Source organism: Nicotiana tabacum, chromosome 17 (assembly GCF_000715075.1).
Source record: "Nicotiana tabacum cultivar K326 chromosome 17, ASM71507v2, whole genome shotgun sequence".
Classification (NCBI taxonomy): Eukaryota; Viridiplantae; Streptophyta; class Magnoliopsida; order Solanales; family Solanaceae; genus Nicotiana; species Nicotiana tabacum.
The window spans coordinates 103053075-103075152 of record NC_134096.1 but is presented as its reverse complement, the minus strand read 5'-3'; the positions used below and the strand labels follow the sequence as shown (position 1 = coordinate 103075152).

Genomic DNA, 22078 nt, shown 5'->3' with positions numbered 1-22078 from the left:
TGAAGAGATTTGAGTTCCGGTTAATCCAAATGTTCGAGAGGATGAAAGGCAGTAGGGTGGAGTATGGAGTTTTAAAGGAGGCATTTGTTGTGTGGATGGTAGTGTCTTTGTTGCACCTATCCTTCAACCACTTGGCAAGGTTGTGTGCTTGAGATATGTGTAGATTGAACAAAGGCCATAAATGGCAGGAGCGTTTGCATGTAAAGAAGATGTGGTTTATGTCCTCCACTATGGTTGGACAGAATTGACAAAAATTGGGTTGAAGTCTCTAGTAGGGAGTTTGTGGTGTATAAGTAGTCACAGGAAAAACTTCAGTTTATTCAGACACTTGAGATGCCAAAGCTTAGAGTGATTTGCAGGGGTGGGTGGTGAAAGTTGGTTGGTGATCTGTAGTTGGAGCAAATAGGCTGACTTTGAAGTAAAGTTGCCAAGAGATGTTTGGTTCCAGAATGATTGGTCAGGTTTGTTTGTTGAGAATGAGATGTAAATGTGGTTGATTTGTGCTACTGTATCAGGATGTAAAGATAAGGATAACCTATCCAGAAGCCACGAATGGTTAGATAGAATTGATGATACTGTTAATTGTTCCTCCTTGTGGGGTAGGAGGACCTGGATTGTTTTGCACAGACAGTTATGGTTTGGAAGCCAGTTGTCATTCCAGAGGTTGATTTTTGTACCATCTCCTATGTTCCAGGACAATCCTGCTTGGAAGAGGCCATTGGCTTTGGTCATACTTTTCCATACATATGAATCAGATGGCTTAGCCTGATATGTTTCTGCTGAACATATTTTGCTTGAAGAATTTTAACCCACAAGGAGTTGGCACTCCTATGAAATTGCCATAGTAACCCTGCTAGCATTGCATGATTTTTCTCAGTTGTATTATAAAGTCCCAGTCCCCCAAGTGATTTTGGTGTGATTATAGTCTCCCAGTTAGCAAGATGTACTTTTCTTTTTTCCCGGAGTTGATCCCCAGATGGAATTTCATTGGATACGGTCTATGTGATTCTCGGTGGAGGTTGACCTTTGTTTGGAGCCTACATAAAGGAAAAAAGGATCAAATTTCCCCTTTCTTTTTTTGGAGTCACTGCGAGTTTCTCATATATTAATTCTGTCGAGGGAAAAAACATAACCAAACAAAAGCTAATAGATATAAAAATCTTCACTTCACGCACAAACCCTATAATTAGGCACTGGCAATAGTTTATTAAAAATGTACAAAGTCCTACATCAGCTGTATAAATATCTCCAGGAGATCTATAATGTTCTAATTTGCTCCACCAATTAGGCACCAAGATTTTTGGGTTGAATCTCATGTGCTTTGTTTCTTTTAAATTACTTTGCTTCAAGAAAAGGATTTGACAAGTCAAACTACAAGAAGCTCGAGCTACGTAGGCTAAAAACAAAAACAAACGAGTTCAAATGGTGAGATCTTTGAGAAATGACATAAATGCAAACCAAGGGATGTGGTTAGCTCCATTGATGGGATAGCTGCAAACTGAAAGTAGACAACATAATACTCTAGCCCCTCGAAAAGATTTCCCGTATCAACTTCTTCCACATTCAATAACTGCATGAAACTAATCCTATCAATGCACATTAAGAGAACTTTTTCCCATTCTATACTGAGTCAAACCAATCCTATCTATGCACATTAAAAGAAGTGTCTCAAAAAGTTGTATCATTTCCACATCTCTACAAAAAAATGCCCTACCAATCTTGTATATATATCATGTATGCACACTTCAGTAACTTCAAGCCATCAGATGCTCTAACCTCAAGATTATTACCTGCATAGAAAGGTCACCAAACGACTACTTCAGCTTTTAGGCAATTAAAAGATCAATTTGGAGCTGGCGCATGCCTTTGGTAGTCAAACACCAGGATCAGGTTTGTGAAGTTTAAATGAACTTCCTTAACAACTACATTCTTAAGCTTTTCTTACGTTATCACACAGCAGTTTAGTTTGTTCCAGAATCAAAAGATTTACTATGTTTCATCCTATAACAAACTGTATGTACACTGACATAGATTTGGGCTCAGAAGGGATTTGGGGTAACGTTAAACACACGCTCTAACATATGCAAACACGCGCACTCTTCAAGATAAACCTACCTGATGATGAAGAACTTCCAACGGATGGCTATAACTCATCTTTCAAATGAAGAGCATCAAACTGCTTGCACAATATAAGCAAAGGATCGAGGTTTGGTATCTCTGTCAGTGGCCGAATATCCCAAACCCGCATGACATCTACATAGCTTGAGGTCTCCATAACGGTCTCAAGAGTCAGAACAATATGAAGGAGCCCATCAATAGGACAGAGCTCCAAGAGTTGAGTAGACATCCCATTTAAGACAGTGATATGTTCAGTGCGAGGCCATTGCCAATCACTAGAAAGCTTCATCAATATGGAAATTGCTTTCTTACGGACTTCTATGCTTTTAATTTTCTCCATTGCTTTCCAAAAGTTATCATCAACACTTACCTGTAAATGAAATAGATGAAGCCTCAATTAGTCCTGCAACACAACAGGGAGCCAACTCCACCAATGGAGGAAGATCAACAATGGGTGAACTACTGACAGATCAAACTACTCCAACAAATATTTTACTCACTCTCCCTATTTGTCTTTACACCTGTTTCCTCAAAAAGGAAACATCTTGTTTCCAAGAATTCAACATTTACATAAACACTACCTAATAAAAATAAAAATTAACTAGTTCCCATTCCAAAATAATAATAATAATAGTAATAATAGTAGTAATAATGGTAATTAAAGAATCTATGAACGAATGGTACAACAATGGAACATATACACTGACTTCCAATGGAGAATATTCAGCCACGAGAAGCTATAATAGTAAGATAGGAGCACAACAGAGACTAAGAGAGGCAGACCTAATATGGAGCTCTATAATGTTACCGAGACACAGGTTCATTGTTTGGCTAGCACACAAGGAATAACTGCTTACAAAAGAAAGGCTGCATAGATTGCAAATACCAACTGAGAATGATCAATTATTCTATGTGAAGACTCACAGAGAGAAAATCAAGCTCGCTTATTTTCTGAATGTAAGTGGATATCAAAGGTACAAGAGGGAATAGAACAGTGGGCAACAATCAGTTTACCAAACATGGCAATACCAGAGATGATACAATGGATTAACAGAAGGCATTGGAAGCAATTAAGGAAGGAGGTTGCAACAGCTATATGGGCTGCAATAGTATATAACATATGGAGAGCAAGGAACTGGAAGAAATTCAAATAAATACATGTACATACTGATGAGTGGTGACACAAATACAGAAGGAAGTGAGGGAAAGGATAGATCTTTATAAATGTACAAAGAAAGGCTATAGTGGTAGGCCCTTGATTACACAGATATGTAGTTAGGTTGTTTCTTACGGTAGTGTTTAGATATCAGGGTTTTTTTTTCTGGGTTGTAGGATGCTTAGTAGTTAAGAAGGATGGCTAAAAATTCTGAGTGCTCTATAGATGTAATGTTTTCATTCGTCAATGGTAAAATTTTACAGTTTATTACCCAAAAAAAAGGTAATTAAATTTTTACGTGACAGTTCTTGAAGAATCTACGTCGCTTTTCCACAACATTTTAACCATAAATTAAACACATTTGACAACAAACCTTAGCATAATCCCCCCCACCCTTTTTGGCTCAGTCTTCGGGTTAATCAAATGGAATCTTCAAAATTAGGATGGAAGGAGCACTAACAATTCCCTAAAACCTATGAGTCTATAACAAGCAAAAAGAAATTATAACTTACTTGTTGTAATTACTCAATTAATCTTGTTCATATAGAGAAAGGCATTGCTTTCCCTGGTCTTTATCTATTGCCTAAGCTCTAGCCCCCATCGATTGACACATATTTTAAAATAAATTAGAAAAAATAAAAAGCGTATTATCTCCATTTCAATTTATAAATGCACTCTTCATTGGTATGCCCTAAAATGTCAGACACTATTCCAATGATAATTTATTTTATATATTTTACCCAGTTTTAAGAATGTAATATCAAGTCTAAAATTAGATATGATATTTTCACTACTAAACTAATCTTTGTTTAGATCCTTTGTCTATCAAACTTTCAAATATTAATTAATATTTCCTTCAACTATTATTTATGCTGTTCAATAACATCTTGAATTTTGTGTCCCATGGGATTGGTGTCCAGCCTAGTAGTTGTACTTCGCTCAACATTACTTAGGTGTAAGGTTCTAATTCTATTAAAGGCTTACTCACGCCCTGTGACAAAATCTGTATAAGGGAAATCAACCTCTCTACCTTCACAATGGTAGGGGAAAGGTCTGGGTACACACTACCCTTCCCAGAGTCCACTTATGAGATTACACTGGGTTTGTTGTTGTTGGAGAATAGGAAAGTGGCACTGATAGGACAACAGTTTAGATAATAATGAGTAAAAAGACATTTTTCTAATGAAAATAATATAAGTAGAAGTGCAGTGCCAGTTGATTTAGGAGAATTTCTGCTTTAGAAACTCAAGTCAATGAGCATACCTTCCACCTTGTTCCTTGAAAAAGTACTGAATAAAGGCGTATTTTAATGTCAAGAAGGTCAATATCTATCAAGGCAGCTGCCATAGCTTTCACCAAGTCCTTGTCATTATGAGCATCATGGAAGCAGCCCCTAACCCGAGCATCATGTACAAGTTTCTTCCAAACAGAACCACTGCTTTTTAGTGTCGCCTCATTGCCAAATATCCAGAGGCAATGCCTGCAAAAAGCAAGCTTTCTTACAGAACCATGGACAATCCCCCCGAGATAATAAATTCAAAGTATCTTGAGTTACAGCAATACCTTGCTCTAGTTAGTGCTACATTAACCCTTTGACTATTAGAAAGGAAGCCAATTGATCTGTTCGCATTGGAGCGTACTGCGGAGATTATTATTAAATCCTTCTCACCTCCTTGAAAACCATCAACAGATCGGACATCCACCAAGAAGTCACTCTCATCATCAGTACTATATTTAGTTCCTAGGTTCTCTTTGATTGCAGCAATTTGAGCATTGTATGGTGATATAATACCAATACTAATCTTTTCTCCCGAGGCAATGAATCCTGTAACAGGAAAAAAATCAGGAAACCAATAATTTTGGAATTGATCTATTGTGCATCTTCACTTGATAATGCCATTAAATCAAACTTACTGTACCTTCGAAGAGGTTGGCAACTACCTCACAAACTACAGCTACCTCTACCATGTTCCGGATGCTATGCCCATCAACAACTTCTTCATTTCCACATGCTACATTGATAAAAGAATAAGCACCATAATTTTCACCTTCAAGGTATTGCTTCTGATATCCTGCACTTCTGACATTTGGAGCATCTACAATCTGATTCTGGTAGAATTCTCTATTGGGAAATGAACTAATTGACGGCTGCATCCTATACTGAAGATTAAGAAGGTGTTTCTTGAATCGCAGAAGTGCCAACCTCTCAAACAAGCTCCGCCCAAACTTGGCCTCCTCGCAAACCTAATTAGAAAACGACATCTTACTTTCTTTCTGTGCAGTAATTTTATAATTAGGTACCATTTAAAGTAGCACATGACAACCTTGCTTTTAACCATGGCAGGCAGTTGCCACTCGTCCCCTATGAGTATGGCATGACGGAGACCAGGAATCTGTAAAGGGATAGTTGACTCACATTCTTTAAGCTGAGCAGCTTCATCAATAACCAGCAATTCAGCATCTGCCTCATGCAATTTGAAGGAGCTTGAAGCAGTACAGAAAATCAGGCATGCATTTTTTAAAATTTGATTTTTTATTGAGAACTCATCTTCAGCTTCAAAAAATCTGTTAGGAAGGGATTTGAGTATCTTAAGGCACTCTTGTTTGGCCAATTCTACATCAGAAGAGCCGCCAGTCACTTGTCCCTCTACTTCTTTGTTTCTAACAAAGACTTCTTTCAAGCTTCTACCCTTAAAGGTAATACTTTGCAATAAACTACTAAGTGAATTAAGTAAGTTTACAGCTTTGATCATGTCTTTTGCCACCACCATAGACAGGAATGAAGTTGGCAAGTGCATGACAAAGTTAACAACATAGAAAGTAAAAGCCTCCAGTTTGCAATTTAATCTGGTAGTCACAAAGTCCTCAAAATTTAACCTTTCTTTAGTTTGATGAAAATCATTACGACACTTTCTACGAACAGATTTTGAATGTTTCTTGTTCCGACAAAACCCTTGGTCAAGTTGACTTTCATCATTCAAGGTTTATTGTTTTGGAAATGACTTGCCAAAGTCTCTTGTTCCACTCGTCCTTGAAGTCTTCAGCACATAACCTCGGTGTTTTGTCCTCTTTTTTCAGGCTTTCTTTATCATAATTAGCATTATTATAATATTGCTGAAAAAGTTCGGCATCAGCATCTTCTTCTTGACCATTTATGGAATAAAACTGGTACAACATTTCAGTGTCTTCAAGTAGTGTTATCAAATACTGCAATGAGTAATTCCAGCCAGAGGCAGGAGTAAAGCACCTTGCTAGAACTTTAGCACGATGATCAAGAAAAATATGAAGCAGCGCATCTTGGTTATCGATATTCATTCGTTTTCTGTTTCCAAACAAAATTATATCCCCTAGACCGTAAGTCAAAAATTCAGATGACTCCAGCACAAGCCTCAAAACTCGTCTAGAAACTTCTAGAACTGCAACATTAGTTGGAGCACAAGTTACTGTTCTGCAATTGAGGCTCAAAAGTAGAAACAACAATGCACTAACTGTCTTCGTTTTCCCTGTTCCAGGAGGACCCCAGATTAGTTTAGTCGTGTTCTCGTGATGGCAATATTGTGTCGCGAGACAGTTCAACACTGCTTCTTGCTGGGAATCATTAAGCTTGATTGACCGATTTGTTGCAAGGATCTTTGATCTGCATAATCTATACACTTCCCCTAGCAAACAGAGATTACATTTTTCCTTACCCTGCAAAAGCAATAGAAGAAGACAAAAATTTCATGTTATGTACAGAATGAAAAAGTAACAGTTTGAAGAATTTGGTTGATAAAAGGTCATCTAATAGTGACGTGAAAATTCATAAGTAAATGTGAAGATGTATCATTCAGGTAAGACTGTTTGAGCACAATAACAAGTGAGAAAAGTATGAAGCTTACAGTCACAGAAAATCCAGGTTCCAGTAATTTCCGAATGACTTCACAGTTTTGCCTTTCCAGCCCGAAGCTCAATGAATTCCAAATGCGTGTATTTGTTGTCGTATTTATAAGAGAAACCAAGAACAAAGAGTCCTTTATGTGACTTTTCAGAGTGCCCTGTTCAACCAAGAAGGGCCTCGATGAAAAGATCTTGATCTTGATATAATCTTTCCCATCTGTCACTCGTTGAACCAGAGCAAGTAAATAGGATATTGTCGGTCTGTTTAGATCATCGACACACGTTGGTCTTACATCTGTAATGGCAAGTAGATCCCCCGTCTCAGGTTCATATGCTCTGCCATCACTACTAATCTCTTTCTTTTCCACCTCAATAATGTATAAGCATTTATCAGATGGCTTATTGCTCTCCGCTTCCTCAATAGAAAATATTTTGCATGTCGATGCACTTGCCACTTTATCAAAGCTAGAAGACAAATCAGCATGTGTTTCCTCTATAAGAGGGAAGACGAATGACTTCATATACAAAGTGATGGACTGAAATGTCAAAGGGATGCTTTTCACCTAAAGGATAACTCAAGATCATAAGACTAAAATATACTTAAGATAGAGAACCACAATACATATGCTCAAACATCACGGAAGCTAATGCACTTTTTTCTTTTGTCTTGACATAGGTATATAAAATAATCATCTTCAACATCTGATGTGCAACATTAACAACATCAGTTATACTAGCAATGCTGCCCAAATTACGTATTGAGAGACAGATTTTTATTACAAGAAATGCAGCCCATTGTCCAAATTCATGACTAAGACTAACAAGTACTATAAGCAATATAATCCACATTTCATATGCCTTTTCCCATAGCTTCTATATGCACAACTCATATTGTGAAAAAAATAAAAAAAAGAACAAGTCACATGTGAAAATGAGACACCCATTCAGTCTAACAAACAACAAAATTACAACAAGTATCATGTTTTACTAACCAAGTTTACAAAATAGGGAAATGATTTTAATTTAAAATCAGGGGTGGATGCCATATGATAGCAGCAGCTGAACATCCACTACATACATGAACACATTCATTACATACATACATGATACATAAATACATAAATATGCTAAGGTACTCTGCACCTACTCACTTAAAATTTGGATACTATTAAGGTTAAGAGTAAAAACCCCGGTCACAAATGCCACAAAATAAAACAACCAAGGGATAAAAGCAAGAATTACAAGAACTAACCGCTGACATTACACTGTAAAAGACAAAGGGGAAAATAGCAGTAAAAACAAACGTTGTCTTTATAAAGGTCTTTGTTAAGGACATCCTTAAAAGACCAAGAAAAGATAACATGTATAAGGCTCTTTTCACGAAGAATGGCTTCACCCTCATCATCAACCTCCATTTCTGTCATATTCTGCAAAACCCCATTTCATGATCACAACATTTGAAAGAAAAATAGCAACATTCTAAACATATTGTAACCATTTTTATCTGAATATATGAAGCAAACTAGCAATGTCCTAAAATAGATAAATACAGAGAGAGTGAGAGATGAAGTAGTTAACTCATAACTGTAAAGTTGGAACGATAACTGCTGCGTCCAAATAGGGCTTAGCAATAGCAGTGATTCTTGGAAGAAAGGAACGCGCTTTGTTGGGAAGCAAGACAAAGGCCACGGGACAAATATATAAAGCGTTTTGGCCTTTTTTGGTAAAGTGCAAACTAGTCCTTAACTTTTACCACAATTGCGATTTTGTCGTCAAACTAATGCCTGCCCTTGTTAGCTTAATTGAAATATTATCATCCTTCTATTATTAGGATTCGTTTTGTTTGGGATAAAGTTATACTATGATTATAATGCTGAAACTATAATACTAAAATAGATAATCCTTGGTTTATTTAGTTCTAGTGATCTCTTTGGTTCATTGAATTAATATTTGAAAATACAATGTATAATTTAAACTTTTATGCCGGAATTAATATTTCAATCCCTATAACCAAAGGATCCTTAAAAAATTAAATTACCTCTTTGTTCCATGCTTAGAAATTATTCAAAAAGTTATTTATCGAGTCTTTTTCTTTAATTTATTTTTCTATCGTAATATGTTTCGGGTTCAATTTGAAGAAATCTTAATTTTCTTATATTTTAGAAACTATCTCAAAATTTCATCCAACTCGATCAAAATTAGTGTACCAATGTGTGGGAGACTACTTCTTCTTCTATTGGATTGGCTTCATATATGTGTATCTCTCACACTTCCGAATTTACATTAGTATAGCCGCATACTCCTTCGTTTACTTCTCTTCATATATGAAACAAAAAAACTGGAAAATATGGAATCCTTCTTGTTTCACTAATAAGAGCTCAATTGGGAGCTGTCTGCATTTGCTTTGTAGAATCCGATGGCATTGTCCCCTTCTTTTTGTTATCCACTGTGTGGTACTGTAATAGTAGTAGTAGTCATTTGCTTATAAATTGTAACAGGAAACATGATCATGATTTTTCTTACAAGAAAAACGGGAAGATATCAGAGTAGGGGATTAAGATAACCAAATTCTCATATACATTTAAATTAAGGGGGATGCAAGTAAGGTTAAGTTGATGCATCTGCTCCCACGGTACTGCGGTCGACTTAATATATATATATATATAAACTAGTCTCTATGTACGTGCTTCACACGTAACTCTTTAGAATTCATAAAAAAAAAAAAGTACTGTTAGATTGGAGTAGATATTAGAATTGTATAACAATAAACGCGCCTAATAGTGAATGTAAGAAAAGATTTCAGTATTGTGACGAAGGGGTTCAAATATTTTACATTATCGCAAAAGTTTGACATTCTAGTGCCTTTTGGAATCTCCTTGTATAAAATCTTGGCTCCGGCACTTGTTACAAAGAAATTGCTACTTAATATAAATAAAGAAAGGAAGATTATAACTTAATTAGTTTTACATAGTTTAATATATACATGCAGACATAGAATACATATACCGATAGCATAAAAGTTTATAGAAGGCAATATATGCGTGAGAACATTTTAAATCAAAGCAACCATACTTTCACTTTGATTGTGATCAACCCAAAACTCCAGTTTGGTAAATGATTTTTATCTTGAAATATTATCAAAGAGATGAACTTCCATTCCTCATTCGTAGCTTCCCATAAAAAATTGAACGAATTATGAAATAAAAATCAATTATCGTCTAGTGTAGCGTTTTATGGTCGGTAAAAACCGACCACGGTCGACCAACCGATTTTGGTTGGTTTTTTAATCAGCCAAATTTTTTTTCAAAATATTTAATTTTTTAATTTTTTTTTACGAAACCGACCAATTTTGGTTGGTTTTCTTTGGCGCAAAAATGCGAGAAACTACTTTTGAGTCCCGCGAAATTTATTTTTCAAGAAACCGACCAACTTTGGTCGTTTTTTTATTTAAAATAAATTAAAATTAATATTAAAAAACTGACCAAAATCGGTCGGTTAATTCGGCCGATCATTTTAAAAAATCGACCGAATTCGGTCGGTAATTTTATTTTTTAATAAAACTGACCGACATCGATTATTTTCGTGCAAAAATACAATTAAAGAGTATAAATGAAATAAAAGACAGTCTTAAAATAAAATGCACCAATGGTCTAGTGGTAGAATAGTATTCTTCCACAGTACAAGCCCCGGTTCGATTCTTAGATGGTGCATTTTTTAATTACATAATTAAAATACCGACCAACTTCGGTCGTTTTTTTCGGCAATTATTTTTTTGAATTTAATTGACCGACCAAAATCGGTCGGAAAATACCGACCAAAGTCGGTCGATTAGCTCTACCGACGTTACGATTACCGACCGCCACGAATCGGTCGATTTTCGGTCGAATTTTGCTAAATACCGACCAACATCGGTCGGTTTTGGCGGTCGGTTTTCCTTGTTTTTTTAATAGTAATTAGATGACAATGTGATACGTACATTCTCACCTAAAAGGAACGGCAAGATACCAGTATAGTCTGAGATAATATTGACGTGATTACGTGAAAATTAAGTATCCACGCCTTCCTTCAACAATGTTCTACCAGTTTCTTTACCCTTTTGGTAAATTATTTTAGTTTAGGATGATATATGGACATACAAATTACAAAGTTAGCTTGCACATCGATCATCGTCTCAAATTTCAGACTTAAGTACAGCTAAAATTTACTTGCTTGTTTGGAAACTCTCATATTTATCGGGAGCAAACTTAATGAAACTTTTTAGTTCTATTATAGTAAAAATTAAAATATCCTAATTTTCTGGATTTAGCTGACCTTAATGTGGAATTAAATTTGCTCAGTGAATCCCTTGGTAAATTTGTACAACTTTCACACATCAAACATGTAAAGAAATATTAAAATAACCCATAAAAAACTAAGACATAAGTGATGATCCCCATGATGGGAAGACCTGTAAATCTGTCTTCAAAATTAATTTGTTGAGCAATATCATGTCTTTGTTAGCATTGATCGTCATCGATCTCCAAGATCCATATACAATCAGTGCACCTAGAGAGCATATAAAATATTTATTAGTTCCTTACAAAAACAAATATCCAAATTAAACATCAAATAAGAACATATCTAAGACAAAGAAAACTACCGTTCTTTACGTTCTTCTATTCTTTTTATATAAAAAAAGTCCTATTATGAACCAAAATAATATATTTTTGGCTCTTTAGTAGCAGACCCAGTGGCGTACGCAAAAATTTTCGTAAGCGGTGTCACTATTAAAAAGCTAAATAGATGAACAAATTACCAAAATGACATCACATTAAAAGGTCTTTTCATAAAATTATAGAATTCAACTCATAAAGAAAACAACAAATATATTAAAAAAATCAATGAAAAATATAAACGAAAAAATAACAAGGCAACTTATAACGGTTGATGACCCACAGAAGTTGGCGTAGATGGTGAGAGAGATGACCAACAGTTTTTCAATAATATAATTTTACCTTCATTTATATACTTAATATGATTGGAAGCGTCAAAATGTTTAGTAACAATTGATTTCTTGAGAGTATTAAAAAGTAAGGTTTTATTTAGAAACTTACACATAAACATATACGTGTCTAGGTTCGATCCCTTGACATTTACAGTAAAAATGCAGTGCTTGGCCAACGAGCCACTAAATACTTAACGTTATGTGGTGTCACTTTAAAGAAAATACAAGTGAAATTTTATTTTTTCATATACGTATATTCTGTAAAATTTTCCGGCAAATCGGTATCACGTGACACCGTTTGGCATAACCTAAATCCGCCCCTGAGCAGACCCGTTATGGATCATTGATCACAATCCTTGTAGATGAACAAGACGACAATTATAATATCTTTATGTGCCAGTAGGACTCCTTGTTGAACTATATCTTAGTTACAATCGAAGTCCTAATATTAGGCAAAAGTAAATGTGATATATATGTGGACCTTAATGCCAGTAGTATTCATTGCGTGAAATATCCTAACGAAATCAAAGTCCTAATATTAGGCAAAGTCTATATGACGATTTATCATATATAAATTAGTTTCTTTGAAGAATATTATAACATTAGAAGGGTATAAAAGTCTATTAGTATTTCAAAGATATTTCTGTCATTCAACATTTATCGTTTTAATATTCGTGCTTTTATATTAAACTAGGCTCTATGTTTGTGCGATGCACAAAATATCTTGTGTCAAAAGTTATAAACTTCCGATCTTGCATCTAATCAAGCGGCTTCGCTCCATTACAACTTGCTCCAGTAGTTGTTAATATAAGTCTAATTTATCGACCTGTGTTTTTGTAAATTCAAAAGGCTGAAACTTGATTTGGTTTATTATCTATTATTTGGCTTAAATCTCTTTTAATGATAAGATTAAAAAAAAAAGGTAAAATATATGCTACAAGATACCCATTAGCATCATGTCTTATATTCCCATGAAATCAAAAAGCATTCCATCATGTCTTCTATTCCCATTGATCTCTTAGGTTGTGATACCAATTAATATAAAAAGTTCAAAATGATAATGTCCAAGAGAATTTGACAAATATCAGATTTGTAGGGTCGCGTATGTGTAGTTTAAAACGAAGAGGAATTTCAGACTTAGATTATTTACATATTTATCCTTAACTAAAAGTCGACTAATATTTCAGAAATATTTTTAGATAATAAAATTTTATCATACATAAACTACTTGAGAAAAAGTCAGTAACAAAGAAGAAAACAAGATCAATACTTCGTCTATTGTCATACCAATTAATATAATCCAAACTCAAGGTTAAAAGGAATAGTCCAAACCGATAAAGTCTCAAATGAACCCAAAATCAACTTTGTAGGGTCGGCATATGTGTAGTTTAAATCGAAAAGGAATTCTAGTCTTGGGTGATTTATAATTATATCTTTAAATTGTATAAATATTTAAGGTCATAAAAGTCGATTAATATTTTGAGGATATTTTAGTCGTTTTGGGCGATTTACAATTATATCCTTAAATTGTACAAATATTTAAGGTCATAAAAGTCGATTAATATTTTGAGAATATTTTAGTTGTTCAACATTTAACATAAATTATTCGTGCTTTTATAATAACTAGTTTCTATGAACGTGCGTTGCACGATAACAATTGCACGTTGATTTTCGATCGCTAAAATTTTGACATTCATACTTTTCACGTAAATTCTCAATTAATTTTTTATAGATATTAAGGAAAAAATTAATATCTAAATTAATATCTATACTTTTCACGTAAATGCAACAATTGATGTGAAAGAAAATGTAACAATCTTCAAATATTATTACACTTACATTATACTTGAATTTAAAATAATTCGACATCACGTCTGAACCTGTAAATGATATATGTATTAATAGTATAGACATAAAAAAAAATATAATTGTATCTTACCTTATACTTCTTTATATACGATATTTTTGTGTTTGTTCCCTTATGATACTTTGGCTGCTTGTTATGATTGGAACTCTTATTGTCGATATTGATATTCCTTTTGAAAATGCGACATATAATAGTCAATGTAATAAAATACGTTACATCAAATATAGTCCAACACTTGAAAATATTTGACTATGTGCTATTTTCGGACAAATTTAAGAGGATATCATTCATTTTTTGTGGTAAAAGTTGAATTTTATATAAGGTTCCCCATAAGTATTTCATCCCAAATAACTAATTCTGCTTCCTAGTATTTAGCACCACCACTCTATTATATTGTTGGCATCTTTTTTGTCCTTTTGATATAAAAAAGAGTTGTTACAAATAGTATTATAGAAAGAATAAAATGAACATAATCTGCTCATAATAGTCTATAAGTAATATTCCTACATAACATATAAAAAGATAATTTTCAGAACGTGTGCATGCGATATACATTGAAAGAACCAACGAACCTTTGAACAAAAGAGCAGAAGCTTGATAGTATTGCTAGAGAAATTGCCTATATTTGTAATCTTAGAGCTCCACATGGAGTTAGGAACATAGTACAACAACTTATGTTTTAGCAATAGCTTTCTGTTAGGGATGCTATTTGAGTAGCTGAGATGTACTTTGATAAAAGTTGTGATCGCTTAGCTATGATTATGTATTTCTTCATGGTGATTAATAAAATAAATTTAATTACCAAAAACAGATCAATTTTCTTTTTTTTTTTTAATGCAAAAAGACTATTATAAGACAAAATTAGAGCAATACGAAAATAGAGCAATTGAATTTTTCTAAAATATTTTTTTCATATTTTCTCATAAATAGTTCACAAAGTTTTAAATGACGTCCTAAAGCTGTACAATCAAAATTTTGATTTGTAAAATATATTTCTTACATCAAAATTTGGTTTTGAATCATTTGCAATGTATTATAACTGTTTGATTCTTTTGACTTTCTTTCACTCCAATATTAATTATATATATTATCATTCATTTGTTCACTTATATATAATAAGAAGATCGAAAGAAACACTAATCTCAATAAATGAACAATAATGTCAAAAATTGAATTAAAAGTAGTTATATTCCTGCGGTGTTTGATCTAAGTTTTCATAATTTAATTTTATTGAAGTAAAATATTATCATTTTAAATTTTAAAAATAAATAAACAAATAACGATTAAGCCAAGCGTATTAGGTTTTGTGCTTATTATGGTTAGATTATAAATTGAGTAATAAATATAGCTTGGAGAAATTTTTTGTCTTATTTTATTTTGGTTTGAACGGGTTGATTTCTTAGAGTTCAAAGGCAATTGGTATTTGGTAGTAGAAATCAAATTCTGATTAGGACGGGTATAAAGGAGTCTTTTACCCAATTATGGAATTGTTTCTTTGAAGAAATTTTTTATATTTTAGAATAGCAACATAAAAAGGTTATTTAATCCTAACCCAAAATTATATTTATACCCATCATTAAATTGCTACAAAACAAAAATATTAACTTTAAAGGGCAAAAATATCGATCAATTTATCGGGATATTTTCGTCTCTCAATATTTAGCTTCCTAACATTCGTGCTTTTATAATAATATAGATATAGATATAAATAAGTTCATACTCTTATTAAAAATGAATAGTGTGTAACAATCTACATTTTCTAAATTTACACCTACCTGGCTACCTCTAGTAACATTTCCAACTTTTGTATTCTCACTAAAAAGGTTTAAGAATTGACAGTGGAGGAAGGTGCAGGCCTTAGTAGTATTAGTCAAACGTGGGAACACAAAGAGACAAAGTCAAAATCCAATTTGAGCAATCTTGGCTAACAAGCCAAACAATATTATACATTCATAAACCTTTTTTATTTTAATCCAGAGAGATCTGGAATAAGTCAATATAAACCAAAGCCCAAGAACCTCACCTCAACACAAAGCAAAGTATCATTCGCCAAAACTTCTCAAATTCTCTCTCAAAACCCAAATGGCCGGAGTTGAATTGCTCCCCAAAGAATATGGATACGTAATTCTTGTTCTTGTTTTCTACTGTTTCCTCAACTTCTGGATGTCATTTCAAGTCGGCAAAGCTCGCAAAAAGTACACAACTTTCACTCAATTTTGTCATTATTCTGCGTATTTCTTGATTTTTTCCGACCCCTTTTGTGATTTTGTCATTTGAAGCTAAAGATTTGTTTTTTACTTTTTTGTTAAAAATTATCCCAAACCTCTTGTGATTTTGTGTTTGGGAGCTAAATATAGTGATTAATTTTGGAAATACTTAAACAGGTACAAGGTTTCTTATCCAACAATGTATGCAATTGAAGCTGAAAATAAGAATGCTAAGCTCTTTAATTGTGTTCAGGTTTGCTCTCTATTTCTGTATTTAGAATATTCATCATATTAGTTGCTTTCTATTTAGATAAAAAAGCAACATTTGTTATGGTAACTAATATGAACACGTCTCAGGAAATGAAAATTCGTAGAGGACATTTTTAATACTAATGTATTTTAACTGTTGTTGTTAATAAATCTTTATTTTGTTGACTTATTTGTATATTTACTTCCTCACATTTTGAACCTGCTTGATAAAAATTTCGGGTGCGCCACTGTTTCTCATAGGGACACTTTGAGCGTCAGTTTTTGAAGCGCACATTTATCTGAAGCACATGGCTTCACTCATGAAGCGACGGCCCTCGCCTCACCTTGCTTCACCGCTTAAGCGACAAAGCGTTTATATGTAATTTACTATGTTAGTAATTTAGAGTGCTAAGTTATTATGTTTTAGCATATGTTGTAACTCAACATGCTCTTTTCTGTTCAGGAAGTATAACTTACATCGTCCTTTAATTCTTATGTCAATTCTCTCCCTGAAATTTCAGACATATTATTAACAAATAATCCTATTCCTCGAAACAAGGTAATTATTTATGTTTTGCATTGTGTTAGTAGCATTAATGAACATCAATAGTTTCAAGTTCATAATTTATTGTTGTTGTACAAGCAAAAAATAATGAGCAACATCACACCAAAACAAGAGAAAAAAACGATTCAGTGGTTGAAGTACAAATTATACCAAGAAGTCGTAGTTTGGGAAAAACCCCTGACATCCCTAAACTAGGACGAAATTACTCATCAACACAATAATGATAATGCACATACAATGGATGTAAAGAAACTCTTAGGCATCTATGCCAAAATTGAAGATGATGTGCTTCTCTTCTCAAGCCTTTTGAAGATCGAAGGTTTTAATTGGGACTGTGATACTAATAAGGTGCATTGCAACAATGAAATATGGCAGTCTAACCATCATGTAAGTTAGCTTTACAATAATTTAGGGTTAAGCTTTTACTCTACATTTTCCTAATTTGTTTTCTTTCACAGATCCATTGTGGTGCAAGAAAATTTCTAGGTCAGGCCCCCAAAATTATAACTCTTGGAAAGAGATTTTAGCTGATGAAATTGCCAAGGATAGCATGGGTCCTCCTTCGTTGGGACGAAATGGCGGCTCAACTTGTATGTGTTTTTTATGCATGGTCTCATGTTCAGTGTCAATGTCAAATGGTGGGATAATGCCGCCTGTTACTAGTGTTAGGACAGAGCGGAGAATGTTGAAGAAATGCTTTATTAAAAATCTTATGTGGCTTATGATCAAGCATAATGTGCCTGGGCCATATTACCCTAAGCTTTTGGATTATATTGGCGAAAATTCATAGATGTTAAAGTCATGGCCCAGCATCCCCGAAGACATTAAACTTGAGATTATACAACAAAAAACCCGCTCTCAGCACAACAAATGCTTGAAGATTCCGAGGCTCGCTGAGTATTCAGTATTTTAAGATCCATTATGTTGAGGTAAGTATTTTTGGATTAAGTTTGAACTCTTTCCTCACATCAACAAATGCGCAAGACACATGTATTGCTCTCTGCTGAGATTTTAATGGTTTCTAGAGCAGTTTTAGCATATTGTTGTTTTGGTGCTGTGTGTTTTTATGCAGATTTTAGTGTAGTTTTAACATGAGGGACGAGAATTTGATGTTTCACCTAGTGTTCATTCACATAAGAAACAAGTATATAGTAAGCGTTAGTCACTTTATTAATAGCGCATATTGAAATACTTCACATAATTGAGCTCCGAAAAGTAAACTAACAAATGCAAGATCATTATTGCTTATTTGATTTAGAAAAGGAAAAGAATGGCTCCAAAGAAGAAGATAGCGAAGCCATATCATAAAATTACATATTCCACCAATATCAGATGAAGAATTGACTTCCACTCGACATTGAGTTTCATGATATGGTGGAATATGTAATTTTATGATATGGCTTCGTTGTCTTCTTATTTGGAGCCATTCTTTTCCTTTTCTAAATCAAATAAGCAATAACGACCTTGCATTCGTTAGTTTACTTTTCAGAGCTCAATTATTTGAAGTATTTCAATATACGCTATGAATAAAGTGACAAACGCTTACTATATATACTTGTTTCTTATATAAATGAACACTAGGTGAAACATCAAATTCTCGTCCCTCATGTTAAAACTACACTAAAATCTGCATAAAAACACACAGCACCAAAACAACAATATACTAAAACTGCTCTAGAAACCATTAAAATCTCAGCAGAGAGCAATACATGCGGCTTGCACATTTGTTGATGTGAGGAAAGAGTTCAAACTTAATCCAAAAATACTTACCTCAACATAATGGATCTTAAAATACTGAATACTTAGAGAGTCTCGGAATCTTCAGGCATTTGTTGTGCTGATAGAGGGTTTTTGGTTGTATAATCTCAAGTTTAATGTTCGCCGACTTTAACATCTATAAATCTTCGCTTATATAATCCAACAGCTTAGGGTAATATGGCCCAGACACCTTATGCTTGATCATAAGCCACATAAGATTTTTAATAAATCCTTTCTTCAACATCCTCCGCTCCGTCGTAACAGGCGTCATTATCCCACCATTTGACACTGAACGTGAGACCATGCATAAAAAACACATACAAGTTGAGCCGCCATTTTGTTCCAACGGAGGACCCATGTTATCCTTGGCAATTTCATCAGCTAAAATCTCTTTCCAAGAGTTATAATTTTCGGGCCCTTTACCTAGAAATTTTCTTGCACCACAATGAACCTGTGAAAGACAACAAATTGGGAAAATGTAGGGTAAAAGCTTAACCCTAAAATATTGTAAAGGTAACTTACATGATGGTTGGACTGCCATATTTCATTGTTGCAATGCACCTTATTAGTATCGCCATCCCAATTAAAACCTTCGATCTTCGAAAGGCATGAGAAGAGAAGCACATCATCTTCAATTCTGGCATAGATGCCTAAGAGTTTCTTTACACCCAATGTATGTGCATTATCATTATTGTGTTGATGAGTAATTTCGTCCCAGTTTAGGGATGTCAGGGTTTTTTCCCAAACTACGACTTCTTGGTGTAGTTTGTCCTTCAACCACTGAATCTTTTTTTTCTCTTGTTTTGGTTTGATGTTGCTCATTCTTTTTCGCTTCTACAACAACAATACATTATGAATTTGAAACTATTGATGTTCATTAATGCAACTAACACAATGCAAAACATAAATAATTACCTTGTTTCGAGGAACATGATTATTTGTTAATAATATGTCAGAAATCTCAGGGAGAGAATTAACATAAGAATTAAAGGACAAGGTAAGTTATACTTCCTGAGTAGAAAAGAGCATGTTGAGTTACAACATATGCTAAAACATAATAACTTAGCACTCTAAATTACTAACATAGTAAATTACATATAAATGCTTTGTCGCTTAAGCGGTGAGGCGAGGGTCGTCGCTTCATGAGCGAAGCCATGTGCTTCAGATAAATGTGCGTTTAAAAAACTGACGCTCATAGTGTCCCTATGAGAAACAATGGCGGACCCGGGATTTTCATCAAGCGGGTTCAAATGTAAGGAAGTAAATATACAAAGAAGTCAACAAAATAAAGATTTATTAATAACAAAAGTTAAAATCCATTAGTATTAAAATTGTCCTCTACGAATTTTCATTTCCTGAGATGTATTCATATTAGTCTCATCAGATATTAATACGTCTCCCTTTTTTCTCATAAGTTAAAATACTCCCCCCGTTTCATACTGATATGCCCCACAAAGCTTTTACCCGTTAAACTTTTAAGACTACAAGTTTTAAAAGTCTCCCTCTTTTCTCTTAAACTCCGTGCCGAGTCAAACTACCTCATCTAAATTGAAAGGGAGGTAGTATATATATATATATATATATATATATATATATATATATATATATATATATATATTTGGCTATTATTGTTAATTATAGTTTAGGAAATGATATGGATTTATTGGTGTGGTAATTGCAGAGGGGTCATCAGAATTCATTAGAAATGATGCCAATGTTTTTCATGCTGATGATTGTTGGAGGAATTAGGCACCCCTTGATTTGTGCATCACTTGGAGCTGTTTATATTGTATGTCGCTTTTTCTACTTCACTGGCTATTCTACTGGTGATCCCCAAAATCGTCTTACTATTGGGTTAGTCTCTCTTCCTTGAATGAATTCTTTTTCCAATTACAAATTATCATTTAGATTGATTTCACTTACAAATTTGAGTATCCGGAAATGTCAAAGTAAGAAAAGAACAATGCTTTGTGTTATGAACCTTTTGACCTGTGACCAGTGAAGCGAATCGTTCACTTTGCTCTTGCCTAATGCCCAACAACAACCACCATGCTTCAGTCCTGAATTGGGGCTAATGCCCAGCATAAGAAAATTAATTGAATTAATCATGTGCTTGTTATGATGGTGGTGATGGTTTGGGGTTTTGTTTTGGGTGGGTTTTTTTGGGGGGGGGGGGGAGGTGGTGGCGGAAAATTTCAAGAAATGGTGTGTAATGGTTTGAATGCTAATTACTATGGTTTTACCATTGTGCAGGAAGTATAATTTCTTGGCAATAATGGGGCTGATGATATGCTCAATATCTTGTGGAGTTAATCTCCTTATGTCCTAAATAATAGTCTCACATCGGAGCTGTTCCTAGTAATTCCCTTTATATCCAGTAAAGGCTGTCTTTTGTGTATTTCCCTGTTGCATTTTGATGTTGCCGTTTGGTTTAGTTATCTTGTTTTCCTGGTTGCTGCCAGTTTCCAGCTCTTGTAATGTGATCTTGGTCTTTTAAGTTGGACCTTCTTGTGGAATTCTGTTAATAATATGAGTTAATTGGTACTTTCTGTATCAAGATATATCATCTGTGTACTGTTTCAGTGTTTGTGATTTTAGTTGCAGTGAATTTATGATGATTTGGCAGGAAAGTTTGCTAGTATATTTGACCTGATTGAAAGTTTAATGACTTCATGGTTGAAATTGTTTGATCTTAACTAGGTCTGGTTGCTGTCTAAGTAAATATGATGAAGTACAAAGGGTTGAGTCATGTGACCAGTTTATTTTGCTCTCTAAGTAAATATGATAAAGTGCCAAGTGTTGAGTCATGTGACCAATTTATTTGAAAGTACAAACAGAGAGAGAGAGCACATTCTGGTAGATATTTAGGTATGTAAATGCTCCTTGATGCATGGGCTTGAACCTTCTTTAGGCCCAGTATTTGTACATTCTCTGAGTTACCTGATAGCAAAACTTGAGTGGTTAAAGAATGAATACGGCATATGCTTGGTTCCAGAAATTCAAAACTGGAGAAGACCTACACAGTTAGCAGCATCCCTCCAAGTTCTGGTATTGCACCAACATTCAATGTCTAGCTATGGCGAAGCCAGGAATTTAGTAAGGATATTCATAATCGAATATATATTGTATAGAAAATAATATTTGACCTATGTAAATAGTATGATTTTCGCACACTTAGCTCCCCTACATATCCAGAAAACTAAAAATCATTAGGAAATATATCAAAGAGCTAAGCAAAGAGTGCCCGCTTGGTAAAAACTTAGGCTCATCGTATGTTTACATCCAACTAATGGATGCA

General features: G+C 34.1%; 1 protein-coding gene and 1 non-coding gene across 2 annotated transcripts; one reads left to right on the top strand and one right to left on the bottom strand.

The window, feature by feature from the left end:
- Positions 1 to 1443: 1443 nt before the first annotated feature.
- LOC107790975 (uncharacterized) lies at positions 1444 to 8827 on the bottom strand. The gene is made up of 8 exons (XR_012701380.1): positions 8455 to 8827; positions 7153 to 7713; positions 5599 to 6964; positions 5194 to 5518; positions 4838 to 5099; positions 4538 to 4754; positions 2116 to 2488; positions 1444 to 1790 (listed from the first exon to the last, which is right to left on the bottom strand). It is a non-coding gene; the product is annotated as an uncharacterized LOC107790975 (transcript).
- Positions 8828 to 15968: 7141 nt separating this feature from the next.
- On the top strand, positions 15969 to 21341 carry LOC107790974 (uncharacterized). Its single transcript, XM_016612947.2, has 4 exons — positions 15969 to 16196; positions 16386 to 16461; positions 20462 to 20634; positions 21034 to 21341. Exons 1-4 carry the CDS (start codon positions 16084 to 16086, stop codon positions 21107 to 21109), a joined length of 438 nt encoding a protein of 145 aa, XP_016468433.1. The 5' UTR covers positions 15969 to 16083; the 3' UTR covers positions 21110 to 21341.
- Positions 21342 to 22078: the final 737 nt, after the last annotated feature.

Bases quoted from the DNA above. Each gene is read 5' to 3' on its own strand.
- LOC107790974 (XM_016612947.2), top strand. From the start codon at position 16,084: ATGGCCGGAGTTGAATTGCTCCCCAAAGAATATGGATACGTAATTCTT. The intron at 16,197-16,385 runs GTACACAACTTT...ATACTTAAACAG, and splicing joins GTCGGCAAAGCTCGCAAAAA to GTACAAGGTTTCTTATCCAA. The intron at 20,635-21,033 runs GTTAGTCTCTCT...ACCATTGTGCAG, and splicing joins CAAAATCGTCTTACTATTGG to GAAGTATAATTTCTTGGCAA.